Genomic DNA, 19761 nt, shown 5'->3' with positions numbered 1-19761 from the left:
GAATGGCGAAGGATAACCCTTTGTGCATTCTGCAGCTGGCACCCACCGGTTGACTGATGCAGGTGCGTGTCTCCCCCGGTTTCATAGACTCCATCCTATGCACGGGCGAATTCCGTTGTTCGTCCAAGGAATGAACACGTTCATTCTTTGGACAGAGGGCAGAATCCGCCCTTGCATAGAATGGAGTGTGACACGAGCGGAGACGCACGCCTGCATCAGTCCGCCGGCGGGTGCCAGCTGCGGAATGCACAAAGGGTTATCCTTCGCCTTTCCACAGTATGCACGTACCCTTAGGCTAGGTTCACACTATGTATGTGTGCGGCTGTATTTTTTATGCGGCTGTAAATGTGCGGATGAAACTACGGCCGTGGGAAAAAATAGACATGCGGCTCAAAACATACGGTCATTTACTTGAAAATCTGGTTCAACTAAAAATAACAAATAAAATCTTAAGAAAGTGATGCAAACACCTCTGGATGCATCTGGGAAAGCAGGGAACACAGTTTACATCAATTGCTATTACCGGGGTTTGCGATCCTCTGCACTAATGCCGATGTCTCTCATGGTTAATCTATTAAAATAATAAAACACATTTTCGTTGTAACAAAGTGCCTTTCGTTGTTCAATAATTAAATTTAATCTAATCCATCATTTTGCAATTAAATATACTGTTAAAATAAATATATATATAAATAAATGTATATTTATATATATATATTTATTTTTTGACAGTATATTTAATTGCACAATGATGGATTCATTAGAATTAAATTATTGAACAACGAAACTGAATTTATTTCATCGAAAATGTGTTTTATTAATTAAATATTAATTAGTACAGGAAGCTCCATAAGCCGTTAATTCATATTGCCGGCAAAAGAGCATTCTGTACTAATCATCACTTTACTTTAATGAAAACATCAAATGTTTCTTCTAATTATGTTATCACAATAGCATTATTAGAAGAAACATTTAGAATTATATGTGCGCTCAGCTGATTGGCTGATCGGCTGAGCGCACATATAAAGAGCTGGTCCGCAGTACAGTGACTTCATTGTGCTGCGGACCAGTGAAGAGGACACATCAGGGTGAGTAGAGAGCTCTCCCCACCCCCACCCCAGCACAGGCACCCCTCCCAGCAAGGAAGGGGGGGTCAGTTAACCCCTTCCTTGCTGGGATGGGTGCAGTCTGACATCAGTCTGGCCCCAAAGGGGTTAAGGGGGATGCAATACATCCTCCCTTAACCCCTTGGGGGCCAGACTGTAAGCAGCGATCTGTAAAGATGCTGCATACTGTAAGGTGCACAACACCGCTCACAATGATGGGTGTTGTGCTCCTGTTTGTGTGTTTTTTTGTGTGTTTCTCCCTTTTTGTTTTTCAGATATCGGTATCCTGGGGATTACGTCGGATTCCGTGGACTACGTCGATGACCAGCGTTTTTTTTTTTTTTTTAATAAAATGGTCAATGAGGGGTGTGGGGGTGTTTTTATTTGAATAAAAAAATTTTTTTACTTGTGTCTTGTCTTTATTTCTTTACTTTATAGACTTAGTAGTGGAAGCCGTCTAATAGACGGAATCCATTACTAAGTTGGGGCCTAGTGTTAGCCGGTATAAAATGGCTAACACTAACCCCCTATTATTACCCCAGTACCCAATGCCACCAGGGGTACTGGGAAGAGCCGGGTGCCAGTGGTCCCGGAGCGTCAAAATTGGCGCTCCTGGAGCGGGCGGCAACAGGCTGGTAAGATTTAGGCTGGGGAGGGCCTAAACCAATGGCTCTTCCCACCCTGGTGTTACCAGGCTGCTGTCGTTTGGTTTTTAACCCGGCTGGTTATAAAAATAGGGGGGACCCTATGCGTTTTTTTTAAATAAATAAATAATTAAAAAAAAACGCATAGGGTCCCCCCTATTTTTATAACTAGCCGGGTTAAAAACCAAACGACAGCAGCCTGGTAACACCAGGGTGGGAAGAGCCATTGGTTTAGGCCCTCCCCAGCCTAAATCTTACCAGCCTGCTGCCGCCCGCTCCAGGAGCGCCAATTTTGACGCTCCGGGACCACTGGCACCCGGCTCTTCCCAGTACCCCTGGTGGCATTGGGTACTGGGGTAATAATAGGGGGTTAGTGTTAGCCATTTTATACCGACTAACACTAGGCCCCAACTTAGTAATGGATTCCGTCTATTAGACGGCTTCCACTACTAAGTCTATAAAGTAAAGAAATAAAGACAAGACACAAGTAAAAAAAATTTTTTATTCAAATAAAAACACCCCCACACCCCTCATTGACCATTTTATTAAAAAAAAAAAACATTAAAAAAACGCTGGTCTTCGACGTAGTCCACGGAATCCGACGTAATCCCCAGGATACCGATATCTGAAAAACAAAAAGGGAGAAACACACAAAAAACACACAAACAGGAGCACAACACCCATCATTGTGAGCGGTGTTGTGCACCTTACACTATGCAGCATCTTTACAGATCGCTGCTTACAGTCTGGCCCCCAAGGGGTTAAGGGAGGATGTATTGCATCCCCCTTAACCCCTTGGGGGCCAGACTGATGTCAGACTGCACCCATCCCAGCAAGGAAGGGGTTAACTGACCCCCCTTCCTTGCTGGGAGGGGTGCAGTGCTGGGGAGGGGGTGGGGAGTGCTCTATACTCACCCCGATGTTGTCTCTTCGCTGGTCCGCAGCACAATGAAGTCACTGTGCTGCGGACCCGCTAATTATATGTGCGCTCAGCCGATCAGCCAATCAGCTGAGCGCACATATAATTCTAAATGTTTCTTCTAATAATGCTATTGTGATAACATAATTAGAAGAAACATTTGATGTTTTCATTAAAGTAAAGTGATGATTAGTACAGAATGCTATTTTGCCGGCAATATGAATTAACGGCTTATGGAGCTTCCTGTACTAATTAATATTTTGAAATACAGTGATAAGGGTTCGCTGCACCTCACTAATGTATATGGAAAAACACCTACTTTGAGTGCACTACTGTCTCAGCGCTAGGAGAAGAGTAGTGGATAGAAGAAAATAGAAAAGTAGTAGGTGCTCTAGAAGAGGGTGAGATAATCTATATGAGATAATAATCTATGTAAGATAGTATGTAATGTAGGATGATATACTTGGAAAAATCAAATATAAGATGTATACTTGAATAAATCTAAATTGTAATAGTATGGACCATATATACGAGTAATACTAAATATTTAATATGTCACAAAAAATTCATGGACTGGTGAATCAATGTCTACAAATGCACTTTTATAAAAGACATAAATTTAAAGAAAAAATAATTCAATACCAATAGATGAGAAATGTTAATTAAAAGATAAAAATATAAAATATATATATAAAATGTCAATATGAGCCCAGTGGAATTCGGCTGCGCCGGGCCCAGCGCGGTCAATCCACATAAACAAGTGATCCCGAATCCTTGTGCCGTATGCTAGTATTTGTCGGCAAGATAGCGTTGTCGTAATCTCCACTGTGCAATGATAGAAACAGTCTATCTTGCAAGTTCTATGTATTTTATAGGTTGTTGCAATAAAAATAGCTCAGATAAGGCTCCGTAATGATATTATGTTGTGATACGGGCCGTAGTCTTTATCGGATGTCTTGTGAATATAGCTGTTATTTAGAATCATATAAAATAGATTGGAACAATGGTGGTGGAATAGTCCACCTCTCACCCTTCTGAAGACGGCTCTCGTAGACCGATGCGGTGCTGCCGTAGTGACCTGACCATAGATGGATTTGGTCTCCCTGAGGTCTAGGTTTCCGTGCTCTGAGTTGGCACGATGCTGTATCACGTCTGGGGTGTCTTCTGAGATGTTACGGCGTCCGCGTGTTGATGAGCGCACGCTCTTTCAAACTGATGTTTGGAATAGATGCCGTGGAGAGTATGGCTACGATTCGGGATCTTTTAAACAAGCTTGCGTGTGAATAAGAGGCTCTGTTATCCTTAAAACTTAGGACGCGTTTCAGGAGGGCTGCTCGCTCCTTTCTTCAGCAAAAAAAACTTTTTACAATTTAGATTTATTCAAGTATACATCTTATATTTGATTTTTCCAAGTATATGATCCTACATTGCATACTATCTTACATAGATTATTATCTCATATAGATTATCTCACCCTCTTCTAGAGCGCCTACTACTTTTCTATTTTCTTCTATCCACTAATTAATATTTAATTAATAAAACACATTTTCGATGAAATAAATTCAGTTTCGTTGTTCAATAATTTAATTCTAACAAATCCATCATTGTGCAATTAAATATACTGTCAAAAAATAAATATATATATAAATATACATTTATTTATATATATATTTATTTTAACAGTATATTTAATTGCAAAATGATGGAATCGTTTAAATTTAATTATTGAACAATGAAAGGGACTTTATTACAACGAAAATGTGTTTTATTAATTTAATATATTAACCATGAGAGGCATCGGCATCGGCATACTGCAGAGGATCGCAAACCCCGGTAATAGCAATTCATGTAAACTGTTTCCCTGCTTTCCCAGATGCATTCCAGAGGTGTTTGCATCACTTTCTTGAAATTTTATTTGTTATTTTTAGTTGAACCAGATTTCCAAGTAAATGAACGTATGTTTTCAGCCGCATGTCTATTTTTTCCCACGGCTGTAGTTTCATCCGCACATTTACAGCCGCATACAAAATACAGCCGCACACATACATAGTGTGAACATAGCCTAAACCTGAACAGGTCCCTAAAAATATCTGATTTTGAAATTTTACTGAAAATTTGGAAAATTGCTGCTAATGTTTTAAGCTTCCTATTTAAAAAAAAATGAAATATAGTTTAATAAAAGTTACCAACATAAAGTAGACATGTTGCTAATGCTATTTAATATATAATTTATGTGGCATAACCATTTTACCAGAAATGTAAAGTACCGTAAGTCACGAGAAAACAATCTCAGAATCGTCCGGATAGGTAAAAGCATCCCTAAGTTATTAATGACTAAAATGACAAAGGTCATATTCATAAAATTTGTCTCTGTCCTTAAGGCCATTTCAGGCTCTGTCCTTAAGGGGTTAATGAGAATTAAAGCATACCTATGTATGCTGCTGCTGGAAGTTTGGGTATCCATGAATATGACCACTAGTGTTGATCAAGGAAGCTCGGTCGAGCATGGTGCTCGATTGAGCATCGGGGCGCTTGATTGAGCTTAATGCTCAACCGAACACCTAGAAGAAAAATGACAGAAGCTGTAAGTATAATTCCCCCCCCCCCCCCCCCACAGGCTGTCACTTTGTAAGATTTTAGGTTACCTCGATACCCTCCGCTCTACCGAGCAGGGGACACCTGATTAAATGCTTTAGTTTTAAATGGGGTACTCTTATGCAGTGGGTAGGCCCCCTTTATGCCCCAATATTTCCATATTGTATTAGGTCCCTCTCTGCAGCTATCATATAGTAGTTGGCCCCTCCATGAAGCTCCCATACAGTATTATACCCCTTGGTACAACACCCCTATAATATCAGGTCTCTCTATGCCGGTCCCATATAATATTACACATCTCTGTGCGACTTTAATATACTATTAGGTCCCTTTGTCTATCCCCTATATAGTATTTTTGTACAAGTGTTTCATTGGACAAACAACTCTATAGCTACTCCGTATCAATATTGAAATATAATAATATATGTGCCCAAAAATTCATTATAAACAATGCCTTACCACTACTACATTGTACACCAAAAAACATCAGGCATGAGCTTCGTAATAAAACACTTTCATTAAATACTCAGAAAGATCTTTAAAAAAAACATATAAAGCAACCCCCTAAAAACCTCAATTTTTTTATGATCTTTCTGAGTATTTAATGAAAGTGTTTTTAATATGAAGATTATGCCTGATGTTTTTTGGTGTACGATTCCCTATATAATAGTCCACTAATTGCCCCCTGTTTAGTAGTCCCCCCTCCCCCGTTAATATATGGCCCCTTTGTTGTCTTCCTGTTAGTAGATGGTCCTATGCAAACAATAGATGAAAAAAAAAACTTACCTCCCTCATGTACCCTTGTTGCTGCTACTCTCCCGGTTTGTCACTCTCCTATCAGTCTTCTGGCACAGGCAGCTTGCATTATAGATACTAACTGTTCCAAAAGTCCTGACTGTCTGTCATTGTATCAGTGCGTGCACTCAGAGAATGTGCTGCAGCTTCACATCATCCAGGGGACTACCAGAGGATAAAAGGATGCCTTAGTAGGCCACCAAGTGATGTGCAACAGCAGCACAAGATTATACTGTGGGCAGTCTGAACGGTCATGGCCCCTTCCCTCCAAAGTGTTGGGCCTGGGGGGGGGGGGGGGCACCTGAATTGCTTACAATCTGCCACTGGTCATATCCATGGATACCCAAACTTCTGGCTGCAGAATGGATTGCATGCAAATCAGGTCAGCATACATCATGACAGGCATGCTTTAAATAAGCTGTGTAAAAGAGCCTACTCTGCTGTCCAACCAGCCACCACTGCAACCAAGCCAGACAGGGCTCTGTTTTAGAATAAGGTGCGATTCTCAAAGGTGAAATCCATATAGTATCAAAACTTTTTTTTATATCAATTTTATACCAAAAACAAGTCCTCATATGGCTCTGTAGATATAAAAGTAAAAGACTTGTGGCTCTTAGAAGGTGATAAAATAATTTAAAAAAATAACTATTTGTATCCTTATGAGGGTTGTCCAGCAAAAAACTTTTTTTTTTTTCAAATCAACTGGTGTTTGAAAGTTAAATAGATTTGTAATTTACTTCTATTAAAAATCTTAAGTCCTCCCATACTTATTAGCTACAGTATGTCATGCAGGAAATGTTGTTTTATTTTCAGTCTGATACAGTGCTCTCTGCTGACATCCCTGGCCGAGACAGGAACTTTGTCTTGGTTTTCTATGAATGTGTCAGACTGTGTGAGACTGAAAATAAAACAGCATTTCCTACATGACATACTGCAGCTAATAAGTATGGGAATACTTGAGATTTTTTTAAAGAATAAAAGTAAATTACAAATCTATACGTGGTGTGACTGTGCCTGATAAGTGTGAGATGGACAATGATATTCCTAGTGATCTTAAGACTTGCATTGTAAGAGGTAATTTTCCTCCTAAACCTGGTTCATCTAGTGAGAGTCCGGTTTACCCTCATAAAAGGAGGGGGGGTACTGTTGTGATTGTGCCTTATAAGGCATCAGTGCTGTCCTATAGGATGAAGTTTTGACCTCTACGCCGAAGATTACGTTTTTGGCCTTAAATTCCGTTTCTGGTTTTTCTGTGCCCTCTGCATTTGGCTTTGTTTCAGTTATCTGGTCTCGGTTTTTTCGTTTTCCACTTACACTTACCCCTTTTACCTGCTTTGTTACAAAATCTCTGGCTTTCGTACGTTGCTTGTCTGGTATTTACCTCGACCTGTTTGACCCAACTATTCTGTGTTTTTTGTTTTTACTGTCATTTTTTTCCCTCCTTTTGTCTGTACTTGTCCATGTTTTGTCTATCTGTCTGCACTTATTTTAGAGCAGGGACTGTCGCCCAGTAGGCAGGGACAGTGTGTGGGGTGCCAGCCATAGGGCCCACTTGTCTTGTGTCTTTCTGTCCATCAGGGCCCTGACACTACGTGACAACAAATTAACTCTGTGTAGTATTATCATGCCATCATATTCTGTACTACTAAACTACCTTTAGTAACTCTGTACTAAATGTAGGGTAGTACAGTGGGGAGACTTTAAACAGCATGTTTTTGTAATTATTTTTTTTTACCATGAAGACATATTGATGATCTTCACTGCCTCTGAATTCGGATGTGGGCGAATACATGCGTGTGCATCCAAATTTCCCGCTGCACACGATGGAGCGGGCGGCCAGAGCTGCACGCTCCATTGTGTGCACTGACAGGTTTTCTGCGGCCGCTATTGAGTGAACAGTGCCAGCAGAAAACTGACATGTCAGTTTCTTGCACCGGCGCTAAGGATCATTCCTTAGAAGGCAGCACTACATAAGCCGTCTTTATTACTAAACTTACGTAGTGTGAACATAGCCTAAGGCGGTATTTTAACCCCAGGAAATTTTTTACCTATTTTATTGGTCCTAAATTAACTTGTTCCACTGAGATGTACTAAATTATATTTTCATATCCTCTAGCAAGTTAAACAATGTGATAAACACTGAGTGAATAAGATGGAGAAGTTAAGTTGGTAAATACTTGGTCTTTGCTATAGCAGATGTTAGCATACTTGGATGTTTTTTTTATCATTGCAAATCAAATGTGTATAGATATGCACCATGGGGAATACTCCATAATATGGGGCTACCTACAGTTTACTCATCCTATCAATAAATGTTCAACCCAGATCACAGAGCAACCCAAAAAATCATTTGCCAATTCAGTGTTGCAACTTACATTTTTGTTGCCTACAATGACAACCTTTACAGAACTAGAAAGAAGATATTCAAAATAAATTGGTGTAAAATTTGAGTTTCCAGTTTTACATCTTACTGTTTAAAAACACTTCCCAGTAAAGCAATTTTACACCAGTTTAGGACATTCAAAGTAACACAACCACAACAGACAAGACTGTACAAAAACAACTTCTTTTATTCTGATTGCCAAATTATTTAAGGCAGGTATAAAAAGAAAGCATTCAATATACATTTTACATAAAATAAACTAGATTACAGCATAAAACAAGTAACCAGGCAATGGCATTATATTCTCTCTTCTAAAACTGGATAATTGTAAACATTAAAAAAGACTGCAGGACTATTCAAGTAATAGAACAATCACAGATGTCTTGTGGTATGCAGGTTTCAGGTTATTTGTCATTCAAGATTAAAAGAGACATTTTATTATTCACAGATGTTCATTATTTACTTATTTTAATTTATACATTATGTACAACCCTTGTATTTACTTTAACTGTGGTACTGGCAACCCCATGCCTTCCATATGTATATTTTCACAATACACAATTACAATAAAACAATTATTACAGTAACATTTTACACTGATGCATCTTAAAGGGAGCCACCAAATAGACATCTACATTGTACCAAAGTATCATTATTACAGCCTGCTTTTTTTAGCCTATGGCCAATATGATTAGTTTCTGCAAATTTCAGGCACATGGATACATAACATTATTTACATTTTTAGGGGAAAATAATCAACAGCCATTTGTAGTAAACACTATTCAACATGACAAATACATTTTACTGGTTGGTGTGCAGTTTAGCAGCAGACCCTACACATGTGCGAGCCTGGTTACCGATACAAAAAAAAGTAAAGAATATATATTTATATATTTATATATATATTTGTGTGTGCATGTTAATATACAAAACAAGATTGTGAGCAGTGTTATATATATATATATATATATATATATATATATATATAAAACGCACAAATATCTAATTACAGGAACATGTTACTCTGTTATAAAAAGAAAAATCTGAAATTTACAAAAAGAAAAAATGAACAAAAAAAAAATGAAATGATTTTTTTGCCTGCCACTTAGGCATTGTTATATAAACACCATGGAACTGATGTCTGTAATAAATTGCTCTTCCATGTGATCCAGTCACATGATTTAATGTACATTTTCAATGTATTCATTCCCTGAAAGAAAAGGAGAAAGAAAAGATCAATTTATTATTCAGGTCGCCAGAAAGCTAATATTCACATTGACAGCACATTATTGCCTCACATATAATTAAACATAAGATAGCTAAAGGTTTAGAAATACATTCCCTGCTGTCTCTTGGGTGCCCTTTACTCAGTGATAACTTCAGACATATAAAGTTTCATTGTTGAAATAGTTCCCATCTTAGATACAAATCTGTGTAATGTAACCTACTGGCCATTGTAAATCCATGTGACAAAAATCTAAGACTGTACAAGATCAAACAGCAGGGAAGAGTTTCAGCTTGACATTTAACTAAAAAGGTATAAAGTAGAAACATTTCTCATTCAAGTACTCAAAATGCTGTAACTGATGGCTTTAAGACTTTGTAACCGTTTTTCTGCACTGTACATTATGTATCTGTCTGCAGCATTTTTAGTATTTGCATATATTTGTAATCAAGAAATTAATAGGAATAGGAATTAATACCCAACCCAACAGCAAGATTGTGTTCTACTCTATACAGAATAGTGGCTCTGATCTCAAATAGATCATGATTTAAAGGCAATGGACACCTTTGATTTTATTTATTTATTTATTTATTTATTTTTTTCATTTTATACTTAGACTTACATTAGGTCTTTAAAAAAAAGTTACTTTTGTCTTCACAGCATCAATAGTTTGCTGTATGACGTTAACATTTTCTTTGTACCTGTACACAGTTTTTATGATTTTCCCCTGCTTTCTTTTTTTTTTTTCTGGCATGTGTGAGCTGTCCTTCAGAGTCTCTCTTCCACTTATCTACTATTTGAACTGTTGTGCAACCTTTACCCTGCTAACACCTCTAGCACTGAGAGAGCAGAAATTTGGTCAAACTCTGATGGACTTATCTTTGATTTGAAGTTTAATAGTTATAAATATCTAATTAAGACAAATTAAAAGTTGCTTCAGGAAATAAAAAAAAAAACAATAGAACAAATTAGTGCAAAGGTGTCCATAACATTTAAAGGTGTTAAAGCACCTCTGGAAATTCCACATTTTGGCTATGTTCTCACAACAGGAAAATGAATGACAGCCTTCTTTCCGAACAACCATCATTTTAGCACCAAAAGAGAAGCCATCGATTGGTAATGACAGCTACAAATAATGATTATAAACATTTTGGAGCTAAAATCATGGCCTTCCAGAAAAGCAGACGCCATTTTCCTATTGTGGGAACTAAGCCTTTTTTAGTTGTTACAAAGTACAACCTGTGCAATACTGAGTTAAACTTAAAATGTAATCTATTAAGGGTAACAATTAAAAAATTATATTTTGGACAACGAAATCCAAATATTAAGCATTTGTGTCAGCTGACCATGACTACATTACAAGCTATATTAAAAATATGCCTCAAGCATTATTTGCCATGTAATTAGAAGGGGTAGAGTGGTAGATTAGGATAGAAATCTTAAAAACAATCAGCCATTATGCTAATACAACCCTCACATTTTCTCTACCCCACAAAACCTGGAATTTTACACTGGGCACACACACCAAAGTTTAAGCAATGGTATCTATTAAGTCATAGTTTTGCACAGCTAAAGGAACATGAATGTATTGGAAGCTTCCCATTAAGTGGTGCATTACTACTAAGATTATTATCCAATAGTTCACCTGTAGTTGTATTTGCCTACTTTAGGACAAACTACATGCTTATTAGATCTATGACTAGACAAAGATCATATATTACTGATATGGGTGACCTACATAACACAGAAACATTATGTACATATGTATTACGTCAAATGAGAACAAACTACACATAGGGAACTTTTAAGCATTTCTTTTAACAGTGGCTCAAATTACAGCTTCATAAATTGTTTCAGTTTCCAAGGAAACTTAAATTATGTAAGGTTTGCTTTAGAAAAGCCTTAATTTATTATAAGGCAAGATGTGGACTAGGATAAAAAGATGTCCTTGACAGGGATCACTGGCTATATTTTACTTTACAAAGCTCACGGCTACTGAATAAATCTTACAATGGCATTGCTAAAAAAGGAAAAAATTATCTTTCATAAAAAAGAAATCAAATCAAATTGTGCTCATTAGCATCTCTTCGGTGTCTGAATGCCTAGAATTGGCATTTGAAAAGATATAGTGAATGAGCAGACACATTGAAATTGGATTTTATTAATTTACCTGCCAAATTCCCAATACTGAAAAGTTCCACCACTCATAACTCTGTAAGTTCATGTATGAATAAGTGAGTGTGTACATATATCATATATATATGCTTTATATACATATATTATACACACATGACATTGTTTACTAGGATACACTCTATTTACCTTCTTTGTGTAGGAAACATACCGGATGCAGATGCCTGAGCAGCTACCTGCTGAGTGGCAACAAGGGTAGCAGAGGTCAACCCTAGAGGAAAAGCCCCATGTGAGAACATTCACTTGAATGCAGTGCACATGCATCACAAACTTTGTCCCCTTTCTACATATATAATAGTAAGTAACACCCTCAAAAGTAATAAAGTACAGTCATATGTTTATTGGGGCTGGGGAGCTGTGGAAAATCTCACGCAACCTCTTTTTAACTAGGTTTAAGTTGTGATATCTAATTAGAAAAATGGGGGTATGTGCCTTTGATGACATGGGTGTAATATGGTATTTTGTAAAAAAAAAAAAAAAAAAAACTTTACATATTGCAACCGGTTTAAGAAAGCTAATGGGGTAACTTCCGTTAAAGAACACAAAGAATGTTTTGAATCTATGCATCTGGGGGGACATTTTTTCACTATTTGAATTACTTTAATGTATGCAGAGTACTTATAGCACTTTGTAACATAGTCCTTTAAAAGTATTTTTTTTATAAAGAGGAGATAAAGTGTATTAGCAATACACATAGCAATTGAGGTCAAAGGCAATTTACTCTGCTTTGTGCACCGCTGGCAACATGTACAGTACACAAATAGATATACATTAGTAGGACTTGTGGTAGGTTCACACTTATCCAACACAAATTGATGTTATCTGCTTGCAACCCTGTAGAATGGGATTTCAGCATATACCACACACAGCATGACTCATCATTTGAATGTGCTGAATGTAGTCTAAAAGTACTTATGTTTCACACATTGCCTAGTGTATACAGTTTGTTGGGGGAATTCAAAAGCATGGTCAGCCACACTTTTGAGTCCCATACAAAAATGGTATATGTTTGCCAAGATGCAGAATGTAGTCACTTTTAGACTATGTTTGCATTCAAATGGGTCCAACAGGGTCTCATGTCCTATTCTCCTGGGCTTCCCACATATAACACATATATTTTGTTCAGACAGGTGTGTGTCTAGCCCTATTTGGACCTTATTTTGAAAACTATAATAACTAAATCAACTGATTTGTTAAGGAACATAAATTTAGAAACTGAAAGTACACTAACCTTGAAATGGGTCATACTGCCCAGGTATCAGGGGGTATCCCATGCCAACATGTGTGTGGTGATGTGTATGGAGATGCCGTTGGCTAAAAGGAGAATGACGGTCCCTTTCTCTCTCGCTTTCTCGCTCTCGTTCAGTTGAAGCTTTTTCTGCCAGCTGTAAGACCAAAAGACAGAGCACTTTAGTATTATGTTACTATGAAGAATCAATCCTATGGAAAATCCTTTGAATTTTTTTTTATTGTTATTGGTGAGCATATTAATAAATGGGAATATACATGAAGATTAGACCACAAATACTTTATCTTGGTGATTAGGATCAGTCTACTATAAATTTTCAACAAAACATTAGTTTGTCCAATGCATAATATGAATTAGAGGATGCAGCCCACATTCTTCTATAGGTAATATAATTCCCATGCCTCAAGGTGGCATTTCAAGAACTTCTATCTACCTGAACAATATATTAGGGAAAAAGGCTCAGGTCACTATGCCAACCATATACGACTTAGTCTACTGTATTTACAGCAAGTTAACTAAATAGATGTTATTAGTATTTATATTTAACACATGTAACACATGTTGTGGTAACACAAAGTCTGAATAAGAAACTTTAAAAGTTTACAGAAATTGCATTAACTTTTTCAAGCATCCAATAAAAAGAATGGAAAATGGCAAAAAAAAATCTTCCACATACTAGAATTGTAAAGTGGTGCAGAATCTGTTGGCGCTATTGAAATAAATTATTATTATTATTATTATAATTATTATTACTACTTGTTTTCATACTATAAAGATGTGGATTTATATATTGTAGATTAGATTAATGTAAAAATATGTCAGTGCTGAGAAGACCATATAAACAATCAACAATACGACATGACAGAGAAAAAAAGAACTTACAGCTGGGGACTTGGTGCGATACTGATTTGCGTGTTGCTGCAGTAAATCTAGTGCTTTAGATTCAGAAGATGATTTGGAGTTAATGCTAGGGCTGGTGCTTGCTTTCTCAGATTCATCTCTTCCTGATACCTTCCCATAAACATTATAGTGAGGAAAGCCCGGGGAAAGATATGCTCCTGCGCAACAAGAATGTGACAAAATGTCATAGTTATTTGTAGGACATTACAAAATTTTAAGTTATATAAACTTTAAAAAATTTAAATAAAAGGAATTTCACATTTTTATTTATTTTTTTGGACATGAATTATACAAATTAAAGTTTCCACTTAACGGGTACCTATCACTTGGCGACAGCTGCAGGATACTATGAAAAAAATATAACCAGTGAGCGGTCCTCTTCTGACACGATCCATGGTATGAAACTTCCAGTAGAGCCATGGACTGCATTGTTAACACACTTATAATGCAGTCTACGGCGCTTCTGGGAGTTGCATACTATGGCTTATGTCAGAAAAAAATGCCCACCCGCAGGATTTTTTCACAGGATCCTGTTGCGATCCTGCCAAATGAGAGGTATCTTTTAACCCCTCAATAAGAAAAAAAATGTGGCTGTCCAATACTAAGAACTAGTAACATGATTTTCCTTTCCCAGTGGAGTTAGCATCTCTTGCAACCCAGCACTGAAAATCAAATAAAGCACTGGATCTGCAGGGTTGGATCCTTGGATACTGGATGTTTGGAATCCTTCTCTTTAATCTACTGATTCATCCTAGGAACATATTTTTAAGGCATCATGCTGAAACCCTGGGTAATGGTAATACCAATATATTTTTAGAAAAAAATGCACATTAACAATGTGTTTAACAAAAGATAGAAGAGCACATTGGACAATTTTAAGTCCACATATAAGCATAATCAAGACTTACCTGGATAACTATGCATTAAAACTGGAGATACTGCACGATATGCTGGATGATTTGGATCATACATCTGTGTATATGGGTAGGCATGCAAATATTGAATATAGGATTGATGCTGCTGACTCATAGGTGATGAAACGGCAACTCTTGCATTTCTGGAATCCTTCCAATTTACAGGCGTTTTGCGATCATCATTTTTATTCTTGTTATCTTCCATTAACGGAGTTTCTTGGCGCTTGACCTCTTTGACCTCCTCTTTTGTGACTTGTAATGGAACTGGCAATACAGTTTCTTTATTAGGAGATTTATTGTTTTCCTCTTTTATTTTTTTATCTCGTTCCATTTCCTCAGCTTTTTGCTGCTCAAGATACTTTGACTGGTAAATATAATGATGCCATGATCGGGAATCAGACTCCTTGAAAAAGAGAACATATGATTAAAGGAACTGTATCATCAGGAAATTAAGTTTTGATGTTAAACCATTTTTTCTTAAAATGTTTTGCTGGTTTATTTTCTAGTTTTTAATCTTAATAGCTATATTTGAATATGTTCACAAAATTAAGCCTTTTTAGTCTTGCTGGTCAGCTTTACAATAACTTAATACTTCTTGCTGTGTAGAGATCATTTTTAGCATTCTCCTCATTATAATTATTATAGGCAACACCTACATTTAGATACCCCCATGATCCATCACTGATGAAAGGTTAGCTTATAGCTCATCTCCTCCCAGACCCTGCAAGGGAAATCTGCAGGTATCATGCGTGTTCATTCAATGCTCTCCTACAGTAGGTAATATCTGATCAATTTAATGGGGTCTAAGCTCTAGAAACCAGGCACAGCCACTACAAAATGTAATGTCTCCTTATGGCTCTGTTCAGCAGTGGTACAGCTTTGCTGAATAGCTAATCGGCATGGTGTTTGGTGTTTGCACCCTGTCGATAAGATATTGATGGTCTCTTTTGAGTATAAGGCACTAACACGTTTTCACTGGAAAACCCCTATGATATATCATTATAATTTAGGAACGAGTAGATACCTAAAAAGAGCATTATAGATATTAAAAGTATATGCCTTTTGTTACTCTTATATTCACTATGGGTACAAGTCCATATAACATTATTATACCCTATATATTACAAAAGCTGCAGTCTGAATTGTTTAAAGACAGTTAATAGTCTAGTTAAACATTGCCAACCGATAACTACTTATGGTGATTTGATCTCTTACCTGTTTAAACCTTACAGTCGGATCCACTCCAGTTTGTTTCATAGAGTCCATAACAGACTTCATTTCCACTGCCTCTTTTATAAGCTGGTGGTTTTCCATTTGTTTTGCCTTGAAGCTATCACATGAAACTTGCTGATGATTTTGTAGGATTTGAGTTTTCACAGGTTCTTCCATCTTACTGGGAATGTTGATTTTTGTATTAATCTTGGCTTGTTCTGTAGTTGAAGGTGCTTTTGAAATTGTAGCTGATGGTATATTCTTTAGCTTAACTTCCTCTTTAACTAACTCCTTAGGGGAATTCTCAGGTTTTCTTTCACATTCTCTTCCTGGTTGTGTCATTTTTTGCTCAGCTATTCTCTGGTCTTCATAATATTTCTCATACTGTTGTCTATAGGTTGGGTTAGATGCAATTAGAGACTTTTGGTCCATGTAGAGACCATATGCATATTGTCCATAATAAAGTGACTGGGCTAGTGCAGGGTGCCGTTGTGTAATAACAGATTGATGTTGAGGTGGCAAATTATTGGAGTTTGTGTCAACCTTTTTAGTATCTAAGCTTTCACTCTTTTCTTTTTTTTCTATGTCTTCCTCTGACTCTTTTTTACTTTTCCCTCCTTGTGTAGTGCTACCATTTCCATTTACTGGAGTGTTGGCCTGTCCCGAGTGCACATAGGATGGTGAATAGTAAGGGTCATAACCATGGTAGTATGGAGAGTGAGATTCTTTTCCTTGAGATGATTGGGAAATGGGGGTAGAGTGGCCCTTAACAACAGTGTCTTTGTTACATAAAATATCTGCAGGAGAGCTAGTCTTTGACCTCATGCCTTCTGACCTGCTGTCGGAGCCCCCATCATCAGCAGCATCTGAAATATCAGAGTACGCTGGACTGTTTGTCTTTGTAGTAGAACTATCCCCACCATTTTGTGTCAAGACATGCAATGGTGAAATAGCAGTTTGTCCATTAATCACAGTGCTACACTCAACCCTAGAGGCACTTCCTATAGATGGGCTTGGTGCATTGTCTGTAAATGTATACACCTTGTCCGCTTCAGCTTTAATACTAGCCATTCGGCTTTCTTGAGTTTCCATCAGTCCATTAGTAAGAGGATCACTCTTATTAATATGCTCTTTTAAAAAATGTCCAGATAAATCCTTAGCAGATCCTTTTAAATCCTCTACTTTGCAAACTTTAGATTCTTCTTGAGGACTTAGTGCATCTTTAATTTCCTTCTCCTTTAATTTTCTTTTTTCCTTTTTCTTTTTGTCCTTAAGTGATGTAAGAGAAGGATTTACACTGCTTGGCTCTCCCATAATTGTCGGCTTTGGTTGAATAGGTTTTAATGGGGGGCTCTTTGGTGTTGCCTGGCCAACAGCAGTAGTTAAAGAGGGTAATCCTGGTATTGTGCCTGTAGTAGTGTTTGTAAATGCTGCACTAGGAATTGCTATTAATTGAGGAGGTGTGGGAGCTGGCGCTGGAGCAATTGGCCGAGTGTTTTTTAGCTTTGAAAGGTTTTTATCAACCTTGCAGTTATTCGATTTTTTGCTCTTTTCATTTTTCTTATCAATCATTCCTTCTGCTTCCAGTTTTGGCATTTCTACAGTAAGACTGCCATCCAATGCACAATTGTCCAGTGTAACCGACATGTTAGAAATTATAGGAAGGCTGTTAAGTTCCACATTTAATCCTTTCTTTTTCCCCGAATTTTTGACAGTTTTTGAATTGCTAATTTGATTGGTGCAATTGTTTGTCAACTCTCTTTTGCCCTTTGGTGTACCAGGTGCACTTTGTAAACCAGGAGATGTAGGGGCTTTTAATTGATCCATACTTGTGCTTGATTCATTGCATTCAAGTGCCACATTGCTTAGTGCTTCCTCACAGTCTGAGACTTTATCCTCACTATCTTGCTCAAAATCCAGTTTGTTGTCTGAATCCAAGTGTGCGTGTGCCTGGTGATATCGAAGTCCGTTTATGTGCTTGTACTTTTTGTTGCAATTTGGATGTGGACAGTCTATTAAAACTGGAGAAGAGCAACCTTGGTCCAAAAAAGAATCATTTTTTCCCTGTGGGGTACTTGGCATGCTACGAGAGTTAGTTCGAATTCTTTTCCCTGATTTATTGTCCTCTGAACTGGAATTCAGATCTAGCTCCATGGCAGGCCTATTTTTTCTTTTACCAACAGGAGAAGGACTTGCTTTTATATCCTCTATGGCACAATTTGGGGGTGTCCGACGTCCAGTTGTATTAATGCTTCCACGCCTTCCTTTCCCATTGGCGCCGCCTCTATTTTTATTTTGAAGTCCTCTCACCTCTGGAAAATTTGTATCACCGCCTGGGGCAGATGCTGTTGCTGCAGACCTTGCCCTTTTCCCTCTACCACGACCTCCACGCATTTCAAGGTCACTTGTTGGTGAATCACAAAACCTATAAATATAAATACTTGTTTAGATAAGTTTTTATTTTATACAATTCATACAGCAGAAAAACATACAACTAAATAAAACAATAGCATATTAAGACACACTTTAGCACTATTTACAAAAATGGAAGATTACCTTGGTGGAGCCCAATCATGCTTTGTGCAATCCAATAAAGTACCGACGTATGTCTTATTCCGCCATGTGACATTCACAACCAATACTCCTGCACATGGAAAGAAAATTCTATTGAGTTTGTGTAGTTTGTCAGTTCAGAAGCACATTCAGAGATTCAGTTGAATAAGTTTTTAATAGCTGTGGTTGGCTTGCTTTCTTTTTTGGTTTTAGCAACCTCAGTTTAAAACCCACAGGAAACTGTATATATGTATGCAGAATCAAGATAGAATTGACAGCAGGAAATATTTTTTGCCATGTCCTGCTGTAAAACACTACCTTTTAGTGTTACTATTATTACACATAATTGCTTTCACTTAACATTGAAATAGCACAATTCATGTAATAGTTGAAAGAAAAAAAAATACACAAATAATCTCCTGCTTTTAGCACATAAAGAGTAAGAACATTTACTTTTTTCCTGGAGGGATTTTAGCCCACGCAAAAACTGAATTGGCCTCTATGGTTATTCTTAAGTGTGGTTATATTACATCATTGCACAATAACAGTATAAACAATTACCTGATTGTTCTAACGTTGAAAAAAATACTATATAGTATTAATTTGCTACAAAATGTTTGAAAGTTATAAAAGGGTTTCTCATGAGGTCTCATCAGTGACATCTTGTACAAGTACCATCGGTGTTGCCTGTGGATATTATTAGGTTTTAACCCTTTATGGGCAATTCTTCTAGTTCTTGTTTGAACTAGTTTCATACCAATGACCCATAGAGATTTGAACAATACTGACTTTGTGCATAACTTAAAGTAATATTTAATAAATCTTGCACATACTTTGTGTGCCAAGCGTTCATGCGTTCATGTTCAGCTATTTAACACTCTACTAATTTGGGATTTCTTTTTGGTATGTTAAGGAGTTCTTCAGAGATATATGCCTAATATGCTCTCATGCTATCGCTGAGACAAGAGTTTCTTCTATGTTATTTATTACAACGATATATAATCTTGTAGCTAAACTAAATGAATGTCAAAAGCAATAACATTTCTAACTTAAGCTGGGTATAAACATTAGAT

At 37.1% G+C, this 19761-nt stretch overlaps 1 protein-coding gene across 6 annotated transcripts in view; it reads right to left on the bottom strand.

The window, feature by feature from the left end:
- Positions 1-8611: 8611 nt before the first annotated feature.
- Positions 8612-19761, bottom strand: part of ZNF608 (zinc finger protein 608) — a 70016-nt gene continuing 58866 nt past the window's right edge. For 4 of the 6 annotated variants that reach the window (XM_069962635.1, XM_069962636.1, XM_069962634.1 and 1 more), the window contains 7 exons: positions 18692-18779; positions 16139-18560; positions 14918-15326; positions 13992-14167; positions 13092-13245; positions 11990-12071; positions 8612-9652 (listed from right to left, as the gene is read on the bottom strand). In XM_069962635.1, coding sequence (XP_069818736.1) covers positions 9646-9652; positions 11990-12071; positions 13092-13245; positions 13992-14167; positions 14918-15326; positions 16139-18560; positions 18692-18779 — 3338 coding nt within the window. In that variant the 3' untranslated portion in view covers positions 8612-9645. Of the gene's footprint in view, positions 9653-11985; positions 12072-13091; positions 13246-13991; positions 14168-14917; positions 15327-16138; positions 18561-18691; positions 18780-19761 lie in introns of those variants that run through there. The other 2 variants (XM_069962639.1, XM_069962638.1) reach the window with 2 other exon arrangements.

The sequence above is a fragment of the Dendropsophus ebraccatus genome, chromosome 3, assembly GCF_027789765.1.
Source record: "Dendropsophus ebraccatus isolate aDenEbr1 chromosome 3, aDenEbr1.pat, whole genome shotgun sequence".
NCBI lineage: Eukaryota > Metazoa > Chordata > Amphibia > Anura > Hylidae > Dendropsophus > Dendropsophus ebraccatus.
This window is presented reverse-complemented; position numbering and strand designations above follow the sequence as displayed.